The following is a 23557-nucleotide window of genomic DNA, read 5'->3' as shown; positions in this document are numbered from 1 at the left end:
GTATATATATGTATATTTTTATATATGTGTATATATATGTATGTATATATATCTGTATGTGTATATGTATGGATTTATGTATGCATGATTATCCGTATATTTGTAAATATATGTACTCTTATATACGTATTTGTATATATGTATGTATATGTACATTGCTATTTATATATGCAGATGTATTTATGTACATTATTGTATATGTGTGTATGCGGATATACATTTAGATACATATATATTTTTGTATATGTATATATACATATACATATATATGTTTATATGCATGTATATATGAATGCGTATATGGATGTATACATGTATTTTGTATGTGTGTACATATATATGCACACGTTTATACTTGCCTGTGTATGTTTATATATATGTATGTATTCATGTATGTATATATTTATGTATATATGTATGGATCTATGTATACATGACTATCTGTATATTTATAATATATGTACGTTTATATATGTATTTGTACATATGTACATATGTATACATTGGTATGCATATATGTGAATGTAAGTATATATATGTTATTGTATATATGTATATGCATATATACATTTAGATACTAATAAATGTGTATACACATGTACAGATATGTCTAGTATATTTATATACATGTATGTATGTATACGCATATGTACATGTATGTAAATATGTATATATGTATATAAATATGTGTAAGTATCCATATATATTTGTGTATGAATTGTATATACACATGTATATAAAGCTACACTTATGTACATATGGTGTCCATATTTTTCACACATTTATGTGAATGAATGTACGTATGTATTTACTCATCTATATGTATATACAAATAAATATGTATGTATTTGAATATATATGTATTTATTTATGTATATGTAAATTTAATATACGTATACCTTATTTGTATCTATGTATATATGCGTGTAATTTTGTATGCATATTTGCATACATACATGTATACATACATAGTTATACATGTACATATATTTTATTTGTATGTGTGCTTGTAATTATATGTATTTATACGTGTATGAATATGTATAGACATGTAAATATGTATGTATTTATAAATACCTTTGCATTTCTATGTATGTATATGTAAGTACATGTGTATGTATAGATATATCTATATGTTTGTATATGTCTATAAATATATACATGTGTATTTATGTATATATACATGCATTATACAAGCATATGTTTTTGTATGGGAATGTATACACACAAATATATGTGCATATATGTATTTGTGTATATGCATCTATGAGTAAATGTATAATTTTGATAAAAATGTGAATAAATATTGAATGAATATTTGAACGTCTAGCTCTGTTTATGTATCTTTGTATATGTATCTATATATGTATGAATATGTATAGACATGTATATATGTATGTATTTATATATACCTGTACATTTCTATCTATGTATATGGAAGGACATATGTATGTATAAATATATCTATATGTTTGTATATGTCTATACATCTATACATGTGTATTTATGTAAATATACATGCATTACACAAGCATATGTTTTTGTATGGGAATATATACACACAAATATACGTGCATATATGTATTTGTGTATATGCATGTATGAGTAAATGTGTAACTTTTATAAAAATGTGAATAAATATTGAAGAATGAGCGTCTAGCTGTTTATGTATCTTTGTTTATGTATATATGTATAAATATGTATAGACATGTATATATGTATGTTTTTATATATACCTTTACATTTCTTTGTATGTATATGTAAGTACATACATATGCATATATATATATATATATGTTTGTATGCCTATTCATGTATACATGTGAATATATGTATATATATGTACGTATGTATACATGTTCGTATGTGTATATGTATTTGTATGGGTATATGTGTATGTTGGTATATATGTATGTGCATATATATGTATGTGTTTGAATGAGTATTTGTACATTTGTACATTTAAAGAAATGTGTATTTAGATCTGTCTCTATATATACGTATATATATATCTATATACATTATATATGTGTACATGAATACATATGTATATACAGACATCTTTACGTGTAAATGTGTTCAATACTTTAATGTGTAAATAAGTAAAAGAATATACACACGTGTAAATATGTATATGTAGGTAAATCTGTATGTACAAATATGTATGTGCCTGCATATCTATATATATGTTTCTAAATGTTTATACACATGTATATATATATATATTTTTTTTAATTATATATATTTTATATGAATGTTTAGGTATGTATGTACGTATATAAATCGCTTACCCTCTACATATGTATATGTATATACACATACATATAGACGTGTACATCTATATACATGTATGTATGTGTATATATGGATGTATGTGTGTATATATATGTACATACATATACACGTGTATACATATGTATATTTATGTGTACATATTTGTGTATATGTGTGTATAGGTATGAATATATACGTATTTTTGTATTTGTATGTTTATGTATATACATGTACATGTATCTGAATGTATTTATATATGTCTATACATATATACACATGTTAATGTATATGTTTGTGTGTACATATGTATATATATATATGTATTTATGTGTATATGTATAAATGGAATGTAAATGTATGTATATTTGAATGTATGTATGTATGTACATATGTATGTATGTATGTATGTATGTACATATGAAGAAAGTCTCAGAAGAGCCAGCATAGATCTTATTCTCCCACCTTAGTGTGAAACCACCAGATGTCACCAATGTCTCTATTACCTTTGAATGAATAAAAAAACTCACCTCCACACGCAGGAGCTCACAGAAAGAGTCATGTGGTTTATTACAACGTTACAAACAACAAAAAGTTTAAATAAACATATGAATCCAGGTTCTGGGGTTTTAAAGTGATTCTGTGAGAACATGAAACTGGCCAAGTCATATGAACGTTTGTGTGACCTCGGCGAAACACAGCGAAACAGAAATTAAAAGCAGTTTTGTGTTATCTTTTGGTTTTAGCGTGGACAGGCGGAGGTTACGGGGTTAAATGTGCGGAGCGGTGGAATGTCCACCTCAACTGACGAGGTTTGGTTTAAAAAAAAAAAATGAAAGCGAGGGGCCGCCGTTCTGAGCTCAGACACCGTTGAGCAGGTGGGCTCGCTCCTCCCGCTGCTGCTCCACCGCCCGCTCCATCGCCTCCAGGAACCTCTCCAGGGTCACGGTCGGCGTCTGGAACGATAAGAGGAAGCAAATGAAGACACACCAGGACCTTCCGGCGTTCCTGCGAGGAGGTTTCTGAGGGTCTCACCTTCACAAAGAGGGCGTGGGCCAGGAAGGGCAACTTCCTGAGAACCCGGCCGCTCAAACCTTTGCTCTTTCTGGAGGGGAAGAAGAGACAAGAAAACATAACCGTCAGCCAGCCTTTGCAGATGTTTCTCTGGAAACCTGCCGCTGCGTGACGGGAGCCGGATGCTCACCTGGCGACGGCCCACAGGTTGAGGCTCTGCTCTGAAACCTCGCTCTTGGCGAAGCCGATGGTCTCCAGCTCCAGGAGGGTAAAGAGCTGCTGGCAGGGGCAGATGATCTGGCACTGCGGAGCAGTTCCTTTGTTACAAATAGTCCAACCCAAACGGAGTTTGATTTCACTGCAGCTCACACTCCGTGTCGAGCTTCAGTGCGCCCCCTTGTGGCCAGAACCACACCTCACAGCGACGTCCACATTTTAATATAGTGATAGAATTCAGCGGCGACCTCAAGGTGAGGGAAGTGACAAAATGTCGAACCGCATCCAGATGTTCCTCCCGAAACGAGGACTATCTCAGGATCTGGCTCTGACTGTCTGGCCGTACCTTCATGAGCTCCTCCAGGCAGGAGAGGTAGATGTTGTAGATGCCCTTCTCCGACGGCGGCCCAATGTACTGCTTGATGTCGGCCCGGTCCACGAACGCCAGGTCGATCTTCTCCGTCATGTTGGACGTCGCCAGGATCACCACGTTGGAATGCCTGAAGTTCCATTGAAAAGAAAGAGAGGGAACAAGATGGTCAGGATACCTTCAGCTGCCCGTTCCAATGCGAGCGCTGATGGAAACCTCTGGACCTTTTGATCTGGTCCAGCTGTGTGAGGACCGAGTTGACCACGCGGATGGCGTCCGACGGCTCGGTTCCTGCCTGGCAAGCATTCCTCGCTGCGGTCAGGCTCTCCACCTTCCCAATCCAAACAACACAAACTCTTATAAATCACAAAAAAAAAGTATGTATATATATATATATATATATATATATATGTATATCACATAAATATTTAGACACATGTTGTCATATGCATACATATATAAATGTATATGTATACATGTGTGTATATGAATATATAAATACATACATGTATACGTGTGTAAATACATATGCCTATATATGCACATATGAACGTACATACATATGTGTTACATACATACGCGGATCTTTATTAATACTATTTTTAAATATTTGAAATACTAAAATCTGTATTTCTTTTTTTAAACTTAGGATACACACACATATATAGACACATTTATATATATATGTATATATATATGTTCATATATAAGTATACATGCATATACATATATGTATACATATGTGAATTCACGTCTATACGTATAAAAATATATACTTATATATTTTTTAAACAACTAATATATAATAGTAATACACGTGTACATATGTATACCTATATATGTATGCACGTGTGTGTGTGTATATACATCTATACATATACATGTATATTTACACACAAGTATTATGTCTATACTTATAGACACACAGATATAAATACATATGTAAATAGACATTTACATATATATGTACAGATATATACATGTGTGTATATATACACATACATATGTACATATACAAAAGATTGTATTGATGTATACATACATATATACACATGTCAATAAACAAGGGTAGATATGTGCGCATGCAAGCTAATATATACATACATATATACACATATATGTATACACACCTGTATACATACACAACATATACACACATTCATATGTGCATACATATATATAATTATATACATATATGTATGTATGTGTATATGTATATTTATATATATGTGTGAATATATACATACATGTATATATATAAACATGAACACGTGTATATATATACTCATGAATTTACACACACACATGTAAACATATATACATAAATGTATATATGCACATAAATATCTAAACATATACACACACATATGTATATGTAAATATATATATATATACACTTACATTATATATACACACATACATGTATACACATATATATATATTTAAACATATGTAAATATACCTGCTTACATGTATGTATATTTACATGTTGCGTATATATACATATACACAAATATATCAGGTATATATAAATATGTACGTGTTTATATACATATATACACGTATATATACACATGTAAATATATATACATAAATGTATATATGCATATATATATAAACATATACACACATACATATATGTAAATATATATACACTTACACTATATATGCACACATACATGTATACATATATATACAAACATATATCATATACCTGCATACATGTATGTCTATTTACATGTTCTGTATATATACATATACACATATATATCAGGTAAATATACATAAATACGTGTTTATATACATATATACACGTGTATATATACAACACAAACACACATGCACGCACATATACAAACAGAAATATACATATATATATAAACATATATAAACACATTATATATATATGTATACACACATACATACACATCTATGCACACAAACGCATACTCACATCTACATATGTACACACACATACACGTATACATTCATACACAAGTGTATAGAAACACATATATATATACACACTTAGATATATACATATATTTATTTATATATATATAGACACAAACATATACTTGTGTGTCTATATGTATATATACACACGCACGTATATATGCACACATGTATATATATATATGTGTGTGTGACCATACATACATACATACATATAATACAAACATATATACATATACCTGCATAGATGTATGTATATTTACATGTTCTGTATACATACATATACACATATATCAGGTATATATACATATATACGTGTTTACATACACGTATATATACACAACACAGACACACACGGGCATATACACACAGAAATATACATACATATAAACATATATACACACATTTTACATATATATATAGACATATATATACATACACACACACACATACATACATACACACAAACACATCTATGCACACAAACGCATACACCCACATCTACATATGTACACATACATACATGAATACATACACACACAAGTGTATAGAAACACATATATGTATACACACTTAGAAATATACATATATAGACACAAACATATACCTGTGTGTCTATATGTGTATATATATATATATATATATATACACACACACACACACACACACACACACACACACACACACACACACACACACACACACACACGTATACATACATACATACATGACAATTGCCCAGAATGAAAGGAAAGGATTAATGTTGAGGTTGTCTTTGGGAGTGACCAGGATGGATAGGATCAGGAATGAGTCTGTCAGAGGACAGGCACATGTTAGATGTTTTGGAGAGAAGGTCAGAGAAGCCAGACTGAAAAGGTTCGAGGGATAGAGAATATATTAGAGAATATATTGGTAAACGGATGCTGGAATTGGAGCTGCCAGGCAATAGGTCTCGAGGAAGACGAAGGAGAAGATTTATGGACGTAGTGAGAGAGGATATGAAGGTAGTTGGTGTGAGAGAGGAAGATACAGAGAACAGGGTTAGATGGAGAAAGTTGATATGCATACATATATATACATGTGTGTGTATATATATATATATATATATATATACTGCTCAAAAAAATAAAGGGAACACTTGAACAACACAATGTAACTCCAAGTCAATCACACTTCTGTGAAATCATAGTGTCCACTCAGGAAGCAACACAGATTCATTTTGACTTGTTTTAAGGACATTACATCAAAGTTGGATCAGCCTGGAGTTTGTTTTTACACTTTAATTTTGAGTGTGATTCTTATCCAGACCTCCATGGGTTGATACAATTGATTTCCATTGATCATTTTTGTGTGATTTTGTTGTCAGCACATTCAACTGTGTAAAGACCAAAGTATTTCATAAGAATATTTCATTCATTTAGATCTAGGATGTGTTTTTTAAGTGTTCCCTTTATTTTTTTGAGCAGTGTATATATATATATATATATATATATATATATATATATATATATATATACACTTTTTTTTACATTTTATTTTAAAATCAGTATTTTCAATATCTTCACTACTAATATGTTGTTATAATAAGGATCTTCTTTTCTAAAACAAATAAAGTGAGGCTGAACAAAGGAGAAAAAGAAGAAGATGGAGGTGAATTCTTGTCGAAATCTTCTTGTCTTGGCAACTGGACTTGAATTTCTTCACTTGAAGACGTTTCAGCCCTCATCCGAGAGGCTTCTTCAGTTCTGAACTGAAGTCCAGTTACCAAGACAAGAAGATTTCAACAAGAATTCACCATGACGTGGATGACTGAGAACCTCCACAGACATGATGGAGGTGTCACCTCATGGTGAGGAGGTCATTGCAGGCAGGGTGGAGAAGATCAGCCGGAGTGAAAGGAAAGGTGGAGAAGAGGTGAGAGCAGCCATGGTGTTTGGTTTAGAGACAGTGAGGAGAAGACAGGAGGCAGCAGAGATGAATGAAGATGGAGAGGATCAGGAAGGAGTCCATAAGAGGGACAGCACATGGTAGATGTTTTTGGAGATACGGATTCTGGAGATACGGTCATACTGAGATAGTTTGTACATGCACGGAGGAGGGATGGAGAAGATCTTGGAAGAAGGATGCTGAGGCTGGAGCTACCAAGCAGGAGGTCTGTAAGAAGACCAGAGAGGAGGTTTATAGATGGAGGGATAGAGGACAGGAAGTTAGCTGGTGAGAGGGGAGAGGTTTGGATGGAGGCAGGTGATTGGCTGTGATCCTTGAAGGCAGACGGCAAAAGGAGAAGACTGTAACTTTACCTCATCAATCAGAACAAACACCAGAGCGTCTTTGTCGTCGATCAACTGCTGGATCTTCTGGAACATCTTGGTGACCAGCTTGCCGCTCTGCAACACACAAACACAAATTGTGAAGAAAAAAAAAAAGCCAGACCGGGAACCAATCAGATGGCGATGAGTGGCGTTACCTCCGAGAACCACTTGGAAAACAAGCTGTGGCTGTTGATCTCTACAAACTGCCCGTAGGAGTACCTGCAGGGACGGGGAGGAAGCTGCTGAAAACATCTGCTACGTCCTTTGTCCACCTGGCAGAGATGCTCTTACCGGCTCGACAGCCTGATGGACAGCTTCTGGGCCAGGGCTTTGCACAGGGACGTCTTCCCCGTGCCCGGAGGTCCTGCGGGACGACCAAACGCCACAGAACCATCAACGGTGAAAGACGAGCGCGGCCGGCGGATTCCCGGTGTCATATTTACCGTGAAGGAGAACCACGCGGTTCCACGAAATCAGGTTGCTGTCCACGTTCCTCTCTGAGAAGTAAATGGTCGTCGTGACGTAATCCAGGAGCTGCGGCATCAAAAACAGGAAGTCCATCAACGTGTCGGTCTCCTCAAACCGACGGCGGCTGTTGCTTTGCTTCATACCTGAGTTTTGACCCCGCTGTCGTACACCAGGCTCTCCCAGATCCCGTGGAACTCGGCTGTTTTGGCAATGAAACACAAACGTTCAGAGGAGCTCAAACATCTGTACGGGCGGCTGGTGGGTGGAGAAGGCCATGAACGCCATTGTCTAGCTTAGTCCTCCTGAACCCCCTCCTCCAGCAGAATAAACAATAACTGTGATTGAGTGGGGGTTTTGATCGATCAATGAGGTGATGAAACTGCTACTCATGAACTTTAAAGTTCATGAAGGCTCCTCAGGTGGACAGCTACTCCAAGGTAGAGGGCTTCTTTAAGCTCAACATTAAATATCGAGCCTTCTGCCCATCCTCCTCAATAATTACCGGCGTAATCCTGTTTTTTCAGGGAGCTTGCAAATGGAGCAGTACTACTGGAAGCCAGTGTTGCTTGGCATGCTTAAGTACTGACTTGCCTCTCTCTTAGAAAGTATATCGACATTGGACCAAATACCTGTTTACATACGTAGCCTGAGCAGAATCGAGCCTTTGCCAGCTGCTTGCTGCTCGGGATTCACCCTTGATGGGTTAATGCAGAGGACAAGTATTTGTACAAAAGCCAGACTAAATAAAGGGCCTTCTTCCTCTATTTGTCAGTCAGCTTTATTGTCAATTTTTCTGCATGTGCTGGACATACAGAGGAATGAACGGAATAATAGTAACCGTGCAAATTAGACTGTAAAATACACTGTTACATTAAACAATAAACACTAAACTATAAGGTATAAAGTATTAAGTGCACGCAGAGAGAAACTTCTCCAAAGCACCACCCTGTCCAGATACTATAACGCTCTCACACCAAGATGATTATCTCCGTTTTAAAATACTACATGTATCAAGTGTATCAAGTGTTTTTTGTTTTGAGTCACCTGCCGGGAGCAGCCAGTGGCTGGCCGCCGAGAGCTCCTCATCCTCCTCCAAACTCAGCACGCTGGGCCCATCCTCATTGAGGGCAAAGATGTGAATGGAGACCAAGCTGCTCTTCAAATCAAGGGGCTGAGTGGGGGGTGGGATTGATTAGCATTAAGGACATAAAATACAAAGCTTAATAGCCACAAAAGAAAACAATAAGCAAGCAACCTGTGCGGCCATTTCCTCCATGTCAACAATGGACACGGAGTCCACGTGTTTGCGGAGGAAGTCTTCTTCAAAGTCTGTCCACCTGTAGTTCCCAAACACCACGCAGTGTCGATTCAGCAGAGCCAGAACGTGCATCCTCACCTCCGACAGCTTAGCTGTGCTGAAAATCAAACCGGGACGGAGACAAGCATGGGCTCAGGATCACATCACTGACCAAATCCTGTACAATGTTGTGTACAAAATTAGGAGCATGACATTTTTATAAACGAATTTGAAAATGAAAGAAATGTGACATTGGATGTGTGTGTGTGTGTGTGCGTGTGTGTGTGTGTGTGTGTGTGTGTGTTGTGAGAGCAGCAGATGCACCTTTGGGGTTTGACCAGGACCTCCACATGGGTGGTCTGTTTTGGGGTTCCCACTTCCATTCTGTCACCCTCCATTCCTGAGAAAAAAAAAACTGTTGACACAGAAAAAAAACAAAGAAAAAACTTTTAGCAGGAACTCGTTCCATTTTAAAAAAGTTAATCGACTGTTTTGCCGCAAATATGTATGAGGGCGTTTGGCTCAGTTTGGCTATTTTTAGCTAGGAAAGCTAGCATTAAGTTAAATCTAATGAGAAGCTAGGAAGCTACAGGCTTCTTGTATGCCACAGGAAATGTCTATCGAGGAGTTCAAATGGAGTTTATACCCCACCGCTAAATGTTGTACCCGTTCTCACTTTACCTTACAGCATTAAGTTGTCGAGCAGATGACTTAATTTATCGTGAAAAGTCGACTTTCGCTACCAGAAAACTGACGGGCAGTCAAATCCGCCGCGCTGCTACAACAGGAAATACGTTTTCAGCCATCACGACGTCATATCCGATGCTCAGCCCCCCTTGTTGCTAAAGCTACCGCTAACCGCAGCCACTGCTACACGGGTGGAATAATCGCAGGACTTCACAAATACAATTCGAAAACATGGGGAAGAAACACAAGAAACACAAACCGGAGTGGAGAACAGTTGATGGTAGCCGATTACACCACTTATATTCAAAATATTTAGCTAGTACTACCTTCATTGTTCTAGCTAGCTTTGTGCTAATAGCATAGCCGGCTACATCGTCCTCCTAACTTCACCCTTAATATTATCATTAATTTAATCTTCCGCTGTTTTTTTTCCCACAGAATTTTACTGTGTACCTTTATGTGCGTTTATTCAAAATGAGATATCCTCGATTTTTATTGACTACACAAGAATCGGGAACGTAAATATTATGGTCCGTCTGCTGGCTGTTATTGACAGACACATTGATCTGACACTTAGAACAGTGCATTGTTGATCAGAGACAGACCCATTTATATTAATAATGGAGTTTCAATGACTAACACGATAAATAATACCCACATGTCTTTATAACAATTGCACAATGATAATAGCGTTACCACTCAGTTCCCTAATATTATGTATGTGCAGACTATCAGGATAAAGCACTGGAAAAGCCACTGAAGCTCGTTCTCAAAGTGGGAGGAAGTGAGATGACGGAACTCTCCGGATCGGGACACGACTCGAGCTACTATGACGACAGGTCGGACCACGAGAGAGAGCGCCACAAGGAGAAGAAGAAGAAGAAGAAGAAAAAGTCGGAAAAGGACAAAGACAAGTATGTGGACGATGAGGAGAGAAGACGACGGAAGGTGAGTCTGAAACGAAACCCTTTCTCCTCGATAGGCTCTAATGCTGTCATTGGAAATAATCTTCATCGTCCCACAGGAGGAAAAGAGGAAGAAAAGGGAGCGGGAGCAGAACGAATCCGAAGCAACTGCTCCCGCCACCACTGGTGTGCCTGTCGAGCCCTTCACCATATCAAAAACCATCGCCATCACATTGGAGGTGAGGAACGACGAAACTGGAAGTACATCGGTCATATATGTAACAATTACACCAATCACACCACCTTCCGTGCATGTTTGTTTTCACCAGCCGGAGGAGAAGAAAAAGAAGAAGGAGAGGTTTGAGATAGAGCCTGAGGTGCAGGAATTTCACCCCAGCGTGAAGGTGGAGGTGGAGCAGCAGGGCGACAGACCTATCCGAGCGTGTCGGACACAGCAAGGCGAGCAGTGCTTTTTCAACGCATCATCCTGACTTCCACCAAAACAATTTTAGAAAACAGTTTGGTCAAACTGTGTGATTTATTGCCCCCCCATGGTGTTTCCCCAATGCAGAGAATGAGTCCACTCCCCGGCAGCAACTGCTGGAGCACTTCTTGCGGCAGCTGCAGAGGTAAGTGATCCACTCCAATAGTAGCTCAATCCGAGCACACTCACCTTGGATACCTGGACACCTGGAATCACATGTTTGTTCTCATGGATGTGGGAAGGAGGACAGGTGTTAGAGAAGAGGGTCAGATGGAGGCAAATGATTGGCTGTGCCCATTCAAGGGAACAGCCCACGGGAAAAAAATTAGAAATTAGCTAAGAAAATCCCAAGGAATAGAATTGAATGATATGCTATCAAACATAGTCACCATTATATTTCTTCATCTCCCGTCCCTCCAGAAAAGACCCCCACGGCTTTTTTGCGTACCCTGTCACCGACGCCATAGCTCCCGGCTACTCTGTGATCATCAAGCATCCCATGGATTTCAGCACCATGAAAGACAAGATCAGGAACAATGAGTACAACACGGTGACCGAGTTCAAGGTGGGGAAAGCCACCGTCGTCGAGGTCAACGTCATTGACCTGTCGGACCTGACCCCTTCTGCAACTCCCCTCAGGCGGACTTCAAACTGATGTGCGACAACGCCATGGTGTACAACCGTCCGGAGACCGTCTACTACAAGGCCGCTAAGAAGCTGCTCCACACGGGATTCAAGATGATGAGCAAGGTAACCAAAGAGACCTTCTCCACGGTCAAACAGCATTCATGTCAATCCAAAGGTGGAGCACCATGAATGGATCATTTCCTTTCACTGCGAGGCTGTAGGGCCGCCATCTATCCATCTATCTACCTCCTCCTCTTCTCTGTCCGCCATCTCTCCATCCTGGATTAAGTGTGAATTGCAGTGATGTTGACTTTCCCTCCAGCGCCTTGCATGGCCGTGGGTGTGTGAACGGGTGAACGTGATCTAGGGTACAAGCGCTGTATAAGCAGAGACCGCCTAAGGTTCAGTCTTGTCGTCACACGACCATCTCTTCAAGTGTAGCTTCAGCTTAAACGGCTAATGTAGTAGAAGTGACCTATTTAATAGAAGTCTAATTAACCGCGGGTGTTTGGATATTCTCATTTTGACAAAATCGGAAAACCGATCTGTTCTTTGACCACCTTCGAGTCGCATCCGAAACTCAAGTAACGGAAACTAACACATTTTCCACCTCCGGGATTTTCTCTTTCCACTGACCTGACCTGTCCTGCTCTGTCTCCTGTCTTTTCTAAGCGCCGCCATTCTCTTTTTCCCCTCTGGTCTTTGTTCAGGAGCGTCTGTTGGCTCTCAAGCGCAGCATGTCTTTCATGCAGGACATGGATTTCACTCAACAGGCGGCCATCTTGGGGGACGAGGACCTCACGGCCGACCTCCCCCCGCCAGAAATCATACCCATGCCGACGGAGTCGGCTAAGAAGTCCAGGAAGCAGCCTGTCAAAGATATGAAGGAAGTCATAAGGTAGGCCCTGCATGCCACATCCAGGTTGGACGTTCTACCGGCTCTGGTATGACGCAGACACAAGGAGGCCCCGAGGAGCACGTTGTACGCGTGACGCTAACCCCCTCCTGCCCCCTCCGATAGTAGCTACCTGTATGAACCGGAGGGGAACGCTTGCAGCCTGACGGACAGCACGGCGGAGGAGCACGTCCTGGCTCTGGTGGAACATTCGGCGGACGAAGCCAGGGATCGGATCAACAGATACATGCCCAACTCCAAGGTCTCGTTTCCCTCTTGAACCAACAGACCAGGCGTCTTGGGGTAGTTTCCACAACTAAAATGTGTCGACGTGTCCTTCTCCGTTTCTTGTTCCAGATGGGCTACTTACGCAAGGATTCGGACAGTTCTCTGGTGTACACCGTCGTCAATCAACTCGACCCTGATGCAGAAGGTCGGGTATCGTTTTGCTAAATATCACTTTATAGTGCCGAAATTGCCCCTACGAGAAGTGGTGATGTTCCTTAAAGTTCATCTGGACTTTCTCCACCACACTGACCCTCTCACAGAGGAGGAGACGCACAAAGTGGATCTGAGCTCGCTGTCGAACAAGCTTCTGCCGGGACTGACCACGTTGGGCTTCAAAGACGACCGCAGACACAAGGGTACCTCACCGAGACGGTGTGCATCATCCCGTAGATCCCGGGGCCGGCCGTCGCTGATCAGGTCATCTTCTCTTCCCCGGCAGTTACGTTTCTCAGCAGCGCCTACAACATCCAGAGCCTCCAGAAGAACTCGGTCTTCCCAGACCTGCTGTCTGAGGAGATGGACCTGCTTTACTCAGCGTACGGAGACGACACGGGGGTTCAGTGTGCCCTCAGGTGAGGTCATCCTCAACACAACACACCGCCCATCCCGTGACTTTGTGATGAAACAGCCTCTCAACTTGTAATTTGTGTCCAAAGCATCCAGGAGTTTGTGAAGGGCTGCGGGGGCATCACCAAGCGCTGGGTGGATGGGCTTCTGGACAAGATGACGGCGGGCGATCACACCAAAGCGGCAAATCAAATCCGGCAGGTGTGTCTTCGTCTACCGAAGAGGGACGCTTTCTGCCTCGTTCCGATTTTGACGGCGCCGATGACCTTTTTTTTTTTTTTTCCAGAAAAGAAATATATTGCTGAAACCGGATGAAACCAAGTCAAATATCTGTGACATACAGGTATGTCGTAGCGGAGCAAGACATTCGAGTAAATTGGGAATATTTATAGTTTCTTATGCGCCTGACTGACCCAAGCTACGTTGCTGCGTTCAGATGGCAGACGGCCCCGGCCTGGCAGAGAACAGTTCGGTGCTGGACTTCATGGCGATGAAGAACTACCCCGACATGTCCCTGGACATCTCCATGCTCAACTCGTTGGGTGATTATCCCTCGCCGACATTCTCGCCACTTAGTCGGACGCCGATAATCCGGCCCTAATGTGATGAAGGCGGGGAGATGAGCATGATCGCTGCACGTTAATCCAATGAAGCTAATGACTCCACCGAGTAATTCCCATCAAGCACTCTAATTAGTTCACACACACACACACACCAGTAAGATTACAGTGATTCCTGTCTCATGTTAACGCCTCTTCTCAGAAGATATCCAGCAGCATTACCGTGAACCCCTCCACCGATCCAGGATGGACCGAGTTCCACATCTTCACGTCCCTCTTCCCCTTCTCAGGTAAACCGGTGAAGAAGGAGCCGGGGAACGAGGAGGGCCAGCAGCACTTCGACGATGCAGACAAGCTCTTGCAGGAGTTCCAGGAGGCCCAGGTGGACCGGGTGGGCTCCAGACCCTCTTCCAACCTCTCCTCCCTCTCCAACGCCTCAGAGAGGGACCAGCACCACCTGGGTATTCACAACAATTCATTCACAAGGTTACATAAGCGTCTCCAGTGGATTTGCAAATGTGTGAACAGTGTGTTTGTGTGTGTGTGTGTGTGACCCGCAGGGAGCCCGTCTCAGCTGGGCGTTGGAGACCAGTCCGAGATGGTCCACGATCCCTACGAGTTCCTGCAGTCTCCGGAGCCGGAGAGCGCGGGCAACAACTGACCCCTCGCGCCCGTTAGCCGCGAGCTAACGGCACCGTACGCTCCCTAAAGACTGAATGTACAGACTGTTTTTACTTTGTGTGGTTTTGTATCTGTGCAACCCTGAAAATAAACGCTGGCGCCTGTATTTATACACACACGACCTTCGATAACCCGATGAGCGCCCAGATAATCGCCGATACAGAAACCGGCGGGAGTGTTTTACGGCCTCAGAGACCATCTGGCCGCAATAAAAAAAAATGGATTTAACAGTAGGGATGGTCAACGTCTCACCGCAAGCGTGGGGAGGAGATTCTGCAACCTGTGAATCTTTTTAAAACTTTCATTTGAAAGCAGAAGCTCAGCTTGACGGCTCGGTCTCACTTCCCTTTGGCGGGAATTCGGCCTTCGGCTTTTGGGGAAAGAGTTACTGACCCTCAGCGAGAGGAACTTAAGGTCCTCAACGGAGGGCTTTGCCTTGGGTTGTTTATTTAAAAAGAAATATCACTTTGTGATTTGGTGATACAAATAAAACGTGAAGCATCACTAGAGAATAATTGCGTGAATCTGCGTGCAGCACCGGGACGCCAGAGAAAGGAGAGGGAGGGGGTGTGTGCGGGAGTACTGCGCATGCGCAATGGCCCGGTTGCCATGGCGCAGCTCCGTCCCGCTGAGTTGACTCTTCCAACTTCTGACTCGGCGTCGCTCGTCCGCATGAATCTCTGATTTCCAACCTCCTCCCCGGTGTTTTTTTTTTTTTTTTTTTAATTTAATTTGTTCCGCGTTCGCCCCCTCCCACTCCTCGGATGGAAGTGAATAATGTGACTGGTACTAACTTGGATTAAACCACCTGTTTTAAAAAGTCGCCATGGAGAACAAACCGGCTGGAAATCTGCTGCAGAACCGAGAATCCGACCGCTTCTGTCCTTAAGGCTCGAATTTATTCCCCGGTTAAAGTAAGTCTCAACCCGCCTGGTTTTATTCCCCGTGATTTTTTTTTTTACATTTATTTAATTCCCCGCAACCGTAATGGCACGAAAAAAAGCGCGGATGGTTTATTAGGTCATTACGGTAAAGCGATGGCGGCCGACGCTGTGCGTTCAAATGCCGTTCAAATGCCTTCTCGCCGCAGCCGCCGGGGTCAACCTTCACCCCGGCCGAGTGGCACAGACGAACCGTTGTTAAGAGCTCCGCCGCGCCGGGAGGCCGAACATGTGATTTGTTTTGAAGTCGCCCTCACCACCACCACCACCACCACCATCAAGATGTTGTACCTCCTGTACTCGGTGGATCAGCTGCTCCCTGGACAATCTCTTCTTTGTCCCGTACAAGAAGTTGAAGAGGTGAAAGCAAACCTCCGATTTCGCTTGAGAACTTGTGCAATCGAAGAAGCGGCTGCACTTCGAAGCTCCTCCGATGAAGATGATGAGGAGGAGAAGCTGGAGAGGCACAAACCAAGGGGTCGAGAGCTTCTTATCCGGTTGTCCGACGATGTTGCGACTTCCGGGAAAGTCGTGCCTTCCCTAGAACGCAAAGATGTAGGCCAAAGGGCAGGGCGAAGGGGTCGCAGGCGGTGTGCATGAGTTACATTTACGTTTGTGCCCGTGAACAGCTTATCTTCTGCCTCTTCCTTCAGATGGACTGCCTCCGTTTTCACCGCACAGCGCCAGTGCACGGCGGCAGCAGGAACGAGCTGGTGCCTTCCAAGACACCCAGGATGAACGGGTGGTCGTGGCCGCCGCAGGCCTTCCAGGTGGCGGGCTGGCTGGTGTACGGCTACCTTGCCGTCGTTGGCTTCGGCATCTTCATCCCGCTGCTGCCGGCGCCGTGGAACCACGTACTCTACGTTGTATCCTTCAGGCGGAGCGGCGAGCCGGCCGGCGCTCGCCAACAGCATTGTCTGGTCTGCGGAGCAGGACAAGGAACTTCTTGTCGGCTTGTACGGGCTCCGATCGCGGCGGCCGTGAATCTTCCCCAGTGTTCTCACCGGGGATTCTGTCACATGGCGTTTGCGGCTCGGCGGTCCCCCCCCTCGGCGTGCGTTCACCCGCCGTTACGTCTCTTTACGCGGGCTCTCGTTTTGAACGCCTCGAGTTCCAGGTTTTCAAATAAATCCATTGAAGGCATTCAACGGGAATAAAAGTTGCTTGCTAACAAGTTGAAACAGTCATATCCACATACAAAGCATACTTGTTGAAACTTGTTTTTCCCCATTATTTACTTCTCGACTCCTAGCGTTTGGCTCCTTGACCTTTTCCCCCCGCAAAGCTGACGAGCTTGGCCTTCGTCTCCCACTTCCTCACCCACATGGCCGCCGTGACCATCGACCCCGCCGACGCCAGCGTGAGGGCCAAGCGCGACTACGCCGGCCCGATGCCGCTCTTCGACCGGACGAAACGGGCGCACGTCATCCAGGACCTGCACTGCTACCTCTGTGACGTGGACGTGTGAGGAATCTCAACTCCTTGACCCTTTTCCCCTTTTCCCGTTCCGCCCCGTGTTTGATTCATCTGTGCTACCCAGAGGCCCCAGAGTGAAACACTGTGGCGTCTGCAACAAGTGCGTGGAGGACTTCGACCACCACTGCAAGTGGCTGAACACCTGCGTGGGAGGCAGAAACTACTGGTGAGGAGCTCTGGAGGTGAAGCCGTCGCTCTGGAAAAAGGTGGCGTTTGACAGGATGCGGCATCTTCTAGGTACTTCTTCGCGGCGTTGAGTTCAGCCACCTTGGGCGTCCTCTTGCTGGTTGCCGTCATCCTGTACGTGTTTGTCCAGCACTACCTGGACCCCAACGCCCTGCGTACGGCGCCGCAGTTTCGCAGTGAGTCACCTCCGGATTGATGTATTGATTGACCCGTTTGTAAACAACCGCCATGGAGCAGAATGAGAAGCATTTGTTTCGAAATCCTCTTTTGCAACTCCACATCATTCCAGCGACAAGAGGACAAATTTAAGTGTCTTTTAACACCAGAACCAGCAGGGATCACTGTTTCCCTGAGAGCACCAAAGGGTAAAATGTACCCAACAAACAGACGGCATTGATTTTCAAGTTGCACAGTCTGGTTACTTGTCATTCTTCTACTTATCAAACAGACTCGGTCAGAATGTTCTGGATTGGTTGTCTCCTCCTGTCAATCATATCCCAAAGAGCATACCGTTTTTCCTCCTGACAAGGTGATGCTCCTCAGCCACACTAAGAACAATTTGTAGAGGTTTCCAATCCGATTCTTTCGTTTAATAATAATCCTGGGAGTTAGCTTGGAGCGCCGTCGGTTCCGATCGTCACGTTACTAGAATTAATGAAGGGATGGAGGAAGATCTCCAAGTGGAGGATCTGGGTCTCCTTCAGATGGCTGTGAGGAGACGTCACCAAGTCTGCAGACCGGCGGTAATGAAGCACCTTCAGTCATGGAAATTATGGAATGTAACATCTAACTTCCGTTCCTGCATGGCCTCCTTCTCTCCCCATCAATGGAGTTCATGATTTGTGGAGCAGCTCTGTCACAAATAGAAGTAGCTACAATCAATGTTTCAATCCAGAAGGCGAAAAAAAAAACAACGTGCGAAAAAACTGTTATTAGGTACGAAAAAACGGTGTCGAATATCCGGCTTTATACTTACAATCTGTAATAATATGGGAGCTGCATGACCACATCAGCTCTTGACCTCTAGACTACCACACCTACTGATCCAAACCATCCGACTTCCCGACAGACGCATTCAGCTGTTTTGTCCAATCATGTGCTGCCGCCCTGGGTGTGTAAGCGTTGAGATGCTCTTGTTCTCCGAGGCGTGCCGGGAAACGAGACCTGGCTGATGTTCTTACCGGCGGCGCCCGTGAGGACCAGCTCTGCCGCCCTTCTCATCCTGGCCTTTCTAACCGCCATGCTGAGCATCGCCTGCCTGCTGCTGCTGGGCCATCTGCTCGCCTTCCACTTCTACCTCTGTGAGTCCAACCTCCCCGAAACCAGACGCCGCCGCCACCCCCCTTCCCGGTCCCGCTAACCCTCCTCTGCCCGCCGCCGTTTGCTCTTTTTTTTTACCCCAGTTTACAAAGGCATCAGCACGTACGACTACGTTAAGATGCAACGGCAGAAAGAGGCCGGGAGCAGAGACGAAGAGGCCGGAGATCCACATGAAGCCGACACGAGGAACGGAGTCCAACAGGTGGGGGGGGGGCGGGGGACTTTCTTATTTTATCTAAACAGCTCGTCCTGATCTGATCTCTGGCTCCACCGGGACATTAGCTCTGCATCATTTAGCGAACAACTGTGTCGGGTCCGTCAAATCACTCGGTTTATCTCGGCAAAGGTCAAGACGGCGTAAAATATCCTCAAATGTGTTTGCGCCCACTCGTCTTTTCTTTTGTCAGACTCAAGACAGCGCCATCGACTGTGAGCCGGCGCTCTCGCAGAGCTCCGGGTACGTACTCACCCGCCGCCCTGCGCCCCGGCCGGGCGGCGATTCTTTAACGCCGCTTCTGTTTCGCAGCGCCTGCGGGTCGGACGATAAAGGGCCGCTCGCCGGCTCCATCTGCGCCGAGGTGTGAGGACGTCCGCTCGGAACCTGTGTGAGTACATGCGGATCAGAGGGAATCGTCACACTGATGTTCTCTTCCAGCTGAGCGACGTGAAAAAGTCACCGGGGAGGGGACCGGCGCTCCGCCTGGCTCCGGAAGATTCTCTGGGAAACACCTGTAAAGATTCAAATCGGCAAGCGAAGCCCTGAGCGACACAAAGTAAAGACGGCGTACGTGCATCAAGACCTGGAGGGCGGAGGTGGATCGGGGCGCTCGCTCACGACCCCGGTGGACAGATTTCATTTTCTTATTTCTAATCCTATTTTTATGACTTTTAAAGCCTTCTTGCGTCTCCGGCGTGTCGTTTTCACCGTCCTCCTCGAGGAAAAAAAGGGCGGGAGATCCTTTTTTCTATCCCGAGACAGATTCGTGCCATATCCTGACCTGGAGCTATTTTTAATTTATTTATTATCATTTTTTTTTAAATTATGACTCCATCTGAGGCCTGAAGAGAGAGACTTTTATTTTAAGTTCCACCACTTCCTGGTGGAGGACAAGAGCCGAGAACTCGAGTGTTTTTAAATGTATTTAGAATGGAAGCCATTGAAATATACCGATACATAAATTAAATGTATTCTTAAATGGGGTTTCCAATTGATTTAATTGTAAACAAAAACTGCGGTTGTTTCCACTGCATCCAGAGAACCATGTGCTAATTTTTATAATAAACGTCCAATTTCAGGATAAATGTCTATTTTTTTCCCTCTTAATATTTCCCTCTTAGTATCTCATTCACATGGAGTGTGTCTCCACGTCTTGGACACACACACACACACACACACACCTCTGCTTCATGTCACATTTGATGTTTCGTTTCTTTAACTCGGCTTGATATTTATTGGCTACCCCCGAAATACACTCGTCCGTTAGAAGAATTATTGAAATAAAAAACTTTTGATGGCATACCTCTTCTTGTTAGTAGAGCAGCTATGCTAGCATGCTAGCGTCCCCGTTACCTGCCTTCATGCAGAAAAAAACCTGCAAAACAAATTATTTTTAAAATTCCACATCACACATTGAACTAAAGTGACAGAATATTGTCAAAGTTAATAAATAGTATTTACAGTTTCTGCATACCAGCTGAGGGAGGAGCTGTGGTTGTATGAGGAGGTCTAGACGTGCAGAGAAGCATGTCAGAAGGGATAGTTTGATCATTTGAAAGTGAAAAAATGCATAAAAGACATGGATTTAATTTTTTTAAATTAAAAATTCAAGAATTATCCGCTGTTTCGGTCAGAGTAGAAGACGATCCGCATCACTGAGAGACCGATCAGCAGATGTTATCAATGCGCCACCTGCTGCTTGTTATGACGTTGTTTCTACCCTGTTCTCTACCTCCCCGCTACTCCCTCATTAGCCAAAATGTCATTATCAAAACAGATAAAAGTAGTTAAAGACTGTAGAATTTTCAAAGAAAAATGGACTACGTCCTATTTATTTACGGAGACGCACGGGAAACCTTTGTGCTTGGTGTGTTTGCAACGAGTTTCGGTATTTAAGGAATATGATATTCGGCGCCACGACGAGACTCATCCCAGGGAAAAATAAGACGGCTTGCAAAGACGACTGAGAAGAGATAAGATCGACCAGTTGCTGGCGGGTCTGAGGAAACAGCGGTAAAAGCAAGAATGTGCAATTAATATTAGTTGGCAGCTTCACTACAAAAGAGTACGGTGGAATTCTACTGTTCATGCAACTCCATACGTTTTCAGCATTATATGTGTGTGTGTATGCATGTTTCATGTATGAAGTTAACGCATTTACAGGACAGGTGAATACTTTCTTCCTTACACATTTAATAGCACTCTTTTTAGTTTGAAAGGTGCAGGCAGGGATTTAATTTAGATTTTATATGCACATGTGTAAATGGCTTCAAAATCCCTTTCTTTATAAGTCTCATTTAATCTTAAAGTGCAATACTACATTTTTCACTACCAATTGCTTGTTATGGTTTTGTTCATTTGTACAAAACTTCAGTGGGATCAGTTGCAATGCATACATGTGAATGATAAAAGTGAATTGCACATTTGTCGAAGGAAATGCGAGGTGTTTCATGAAATGTTTTGTAAAAAGATTGTTCATTAAATGTCAAGATTCTCCAAACGCTCTTGTATTTCTTAACACCAAAACAAAAAAAAAAACACATGATATTTTGGTTATTTACAGCTAAGTATGCTATCATTTTAATGTTGGTATGTGGCCGGCAATGTGAAAATGAGTTTGACACCCCCTGATCTGGAGGCAGAGGTAACGCTCTGGAAAGAAGAGGCTGTGAATAAGAGGAACCAGGGAGGAGCAGTGAGGCTACCGGGAGTGGAGATGAAGGTGGAGGATTTGAAGTCCAGAGGGTCAATGAAAGGAAAGGTGTGTTGGAGACACTTGAGGAGGCAACAGAGATGAAGACGAGGTGGGGTCTCCTTAGGAGTGAGAAAGATGGAGAGGATTAAGATGGAGTCCATCAGGGGGGACGGAACATGTTAGATGTTCTGGAAATGAAGTCAGACTGAGATGTTTGGACACGGACAGAGGAGGGATGGGGAAGATCCGGGTGGAAGGATGCTGATGGATGAAAGAGGGCAGGAAGTTGGTGTGAGAGAAGAGGATGCAGAGTAGAGGGTGAGAAGTTGGCAGATGATCGTCTGTCTGAGTTTAAACAGGAAGAACAGCAGAGAACTTACCAAGTCTGGACTGTTGAGGCAAACAAGTAAACCTGTAGAGGTCAAAGGTCATCTCCCACTGAACGCACTTTCAGATGACTGAAGAAAAAGAGAAAAAAATAAGCTCGCTGAAACAATATTGATCTTCGATGAAGGTCAGATGTCAGATGTTCGGTTCAGAGGGTTGAAGATACTGCGATGACATCATCTTACAATAACCTCATCACCACCAGCGCCACCCTCGGAGTGAAAGGGTTTGTTTTGTCGCCACAGTGCAGCCATTGTTAATTGGACGAGGTGGGCAGATACGCAGGGTCCGACAGCAGGGGGTGTCCAAGAGCTAACTCCCTTACTTGAAGCAGCTGGGGTATTCTCGCACTTGTGGTGATTGGACACCATTTTTGTTTTGTTTTGAGTTGTCACCCTTTGAATCTAATCCATCAAGTGTCCCCGCTTACAATCGGAAGACTGGCAATTGGATTTCCGTCTCCTCCTGCCCGCAAGCCGAAGCGGGAGACAATGAAGTCCATGTTGTCGGCCACCGCCCCCCCCAAAAAAAGATGATTCAGGCACCCAAATTCACCGCCCGGGCCCAAACATTCCCAAGCACCGCCACTGTGCCAGGATCTCTGTTCCTGCATGGCTCTCGGTCCCGCGGATGACTCTGCACCGCGGGGATGCTGACTCCGCCCCAACCCTCCAACCCCCCCACCCCCCCCCACCCCCACCCCCCCGCGCCTCTGACGGCATCCGAAGATGCTCGGC

At 43.3% G+C, this 23557-nt stretch overlaps 3 protein-coding genes and 1 long non-coding RNA gene across 15 annotated transcripts; 2 read left to right on the top strand and 2 right to left on the bottom strand.

Annotated features, from left to right (window-relative positions):
• Positions 1-2817: 2817 nt before the first annotated feature.
• Positions 2818-15257, bottom strand: trip13 (thyroid hormone receptor interactor 13). 5 transcript variants are annotated; one of them, XM_086155416.1, is made up of 15 exons: positions 15140-15257; positions 14771-14954; positions 10229-10319; positions 9863-10022; positions 9652-9778; positions 8751-8806; positions 8583-8673; positions 8431-8503; positions 8295-8358; positions 8128-8214; positions 4096-4202; positions 3848-4001; positions 3476-3588; positions 3307-3376; positions 2818-3227 (listed from the first exon to the last, which is right to left on the bottom strand). In XM_086155416.1, the coding sequence occupies exons 3-15, from the start codon at positions 10300-10302 to the stop codon at positions 3132-3134; spliced, it is 1272 nt and encodes a 423-aa protein (XP_086011542.1). In that variant the 5' UTR covers positions 10303-10319; positions 14771-14954; positions 15140-15257; the 3' UTR covers positions 2818-3131. The 5 variants fall into 5 exon arrangements, with proteins under 5 accessions (XP_086011542.1, XP_086011547.1, XP_086011545.1 ...); XM_086155421.1 differs by lacking the exons at positions 14771-14954; positions 15140-15257 and adding an exon at positions 13244-13365 and having other exon boundaries at positions 10229-10304; XM_086155419.1 differs by lacking the exons at positions 14771-14954; positions 15140-15257 and adding an exon at positions 13244-13299.
• brd9 (bromodomain containing 9) lies at positions 10736-16102 on the top strand. 5 transcript variants are annotated; one of them, XM_086155415.1, is made up of 17 exons: positions 10736-10871; positions 11319-11539; positions 11616-11735; positions 11826-11955; positions 12068-12125; positions 12401-12545; positions 12620-12730; positions 13381-13505; positions 13629-13764; positions 13860-13935; positions 14051-14146; positions 14230-14362; positions 14447-14558; positions 14644-14700; positions 14794-14899; positions 15208-15378; positions 15478-16102. In XM_086155415.1, the coding sequence occupies exons 1-17, from the start codon at positions 10823-10825 to the stop codon at positions 15576-15578; spliced, it is 1947 nt and encodes a 648-aa protein (XP_086011541.1). In that variant the 5' UTR covers positions 10736-10822; the 3' UTR covers positions 15579-16102. The 5 variants fall into 5 exon arrangements, with proteins under 5 accessions (XP_086011541.1, XP_086011540.1, XP_086011539.1 ...); XM_086155414.1 differs by having other exon boundaries at positions 13360-13505; positions 13632-13764; XM_086155413.1 differs by having other exon boundaries at positions 13360-13505.
• A 57-nt stretch (positions 16103-16159) lies between these two features.
• zdhhc11 (zDHHC palmitoyltransferase 11) lies at positions 16160-20810 on the top strand. 4 transcript variants are annotated; one of them, XM_086155930.1, is made up of 10 exons: positions 16160-16512; positions 17193-17405; positions 17825-18003; positions 18080-18181; positions 18253-18377; positions 19347-19502; positions 19605-19723; positions 19929-19978; positions 20048-20099; positions 20177-20810. In XM_086155930.1, exons 2-10 carry the CDS (start codon positions 17193-17195, stop codon positions 20282-20284), a joined length of 1104 nt encoding a protein of 367 aa, XP_086012056.1. In that variant the 5' UTR covers positions 16160-16512; the 3' UTR covers positions 20285-20810. The 4 variants fall into 4 exon arrangements, with proteins under 4 accessions (XP_086012056.1, XP_086012054.1, XP_086012057.1 ...); XM_086155928.1 differs by having other exon boundaries at positions 19929-20099; XM_086155929.1 differs by lacking the exon at positions 16160-16512 and adding an exon at positions 16935-17094 and having other exon boundaries at positions 19929-20099.
• On the bottom strand, positions 20008-23380 carry LOC147229780 (uncharacterized). Its single transcript, XR_015106853.1, has 4 exons — positions 22814-23380; positions 21213-21247; positions 21042-21113; positions 20008-20122 (listed from the first exon to the last, which is right to left on the bottom strand). It is a non-coding gene; the product is annotated as an uncharacterized LOC147229780 (long non-coding RNA).
• Positions 23381-23557: the final 177 nt, after the last annotated feature.

The sequence above is a fragment of the Fistularia commersonii genome, chromosome 11, assembly GCF_037954325.1.
Source record: "Fistularia commersonii isolate RoL2024-O1a breed Wild chromosome 11, RoL_Fcom_v1.0, whole genome shotgun sequence".
Classification (NCBI taxonomy): domain Eukaryota; kingdom Metazoa; phylum Chordata; class Actinopteri; order Syngnathiformes; family Fistulariidae; genus Fistularia; species Fistularia commersonii.
Note: the sequence above shows the minus strand (reverse complement) of the source record. Positions and strands in the feature narration are given on the sequence as shown.

Coding starts and splice junctions, on each gene's coding strand:
- trip13 (XM_086155416.1), bottom strand. CDS start 10,302: ATGGAGGGTGACAGAATGGAAGTGGGAACCCCAAAACAGACCACCCAT. Junction 8,215..8,294: donor TTTCCAAGTGGTTCTCGGAG/GTAACGCCACTC, acceptor TGTGTGTTGCAG/AGCGGCAAGCTGGTCACCAA. Junction 4,002..4,095: donor CAGCTGGACCAGATCAAAAG/GTCCAGAGGTTT, acceptor ATGGAACTTCAG/GCATTCCAACGTGGTGATCC.
- brd9 (XM_086155411.1), top strand. CDS start 10,823: ATGGGGAAGAAACACAAGAAACACAAACCGGAGTGGAGAACAGTTGAT. Junction 12,546..12,619: donor ACACGGTGACCGAGTTCAAG/GTGGGGAAAGCC, acceptor AACTCCCCTCAG/GCGGACTTCAAACTGATGTG. Junction 12,731..13,317: donor GATTCAAGATGATGAGCAAG/GTAACCAAAGAG, acceptor GTCTTTGTTCAG/GAGCGTCTGTTGGCTCTCAA.
- zdhhc11 (XM_086155928.1), top strand. CDS start 17,193: ATGGACTGCCTCCGTTTTCACCGCACAGCGCCAGTGCACGGCGGCAGC. Junction 17,406..17,824: donor GGAACCACGTACTCTACGTT/GTATCCTTCAGG, acceptor CCCCCCGCAAAG/CTGACGAGCTTGGCCTTCGT. Junction 18,378..19,346: donor TACGGCGCCGCAGTTTCGCA/GTGAGTCACCTC, acceptor TTGTTCTCCGAG/GCGTGCCGGGAAACGAGACC.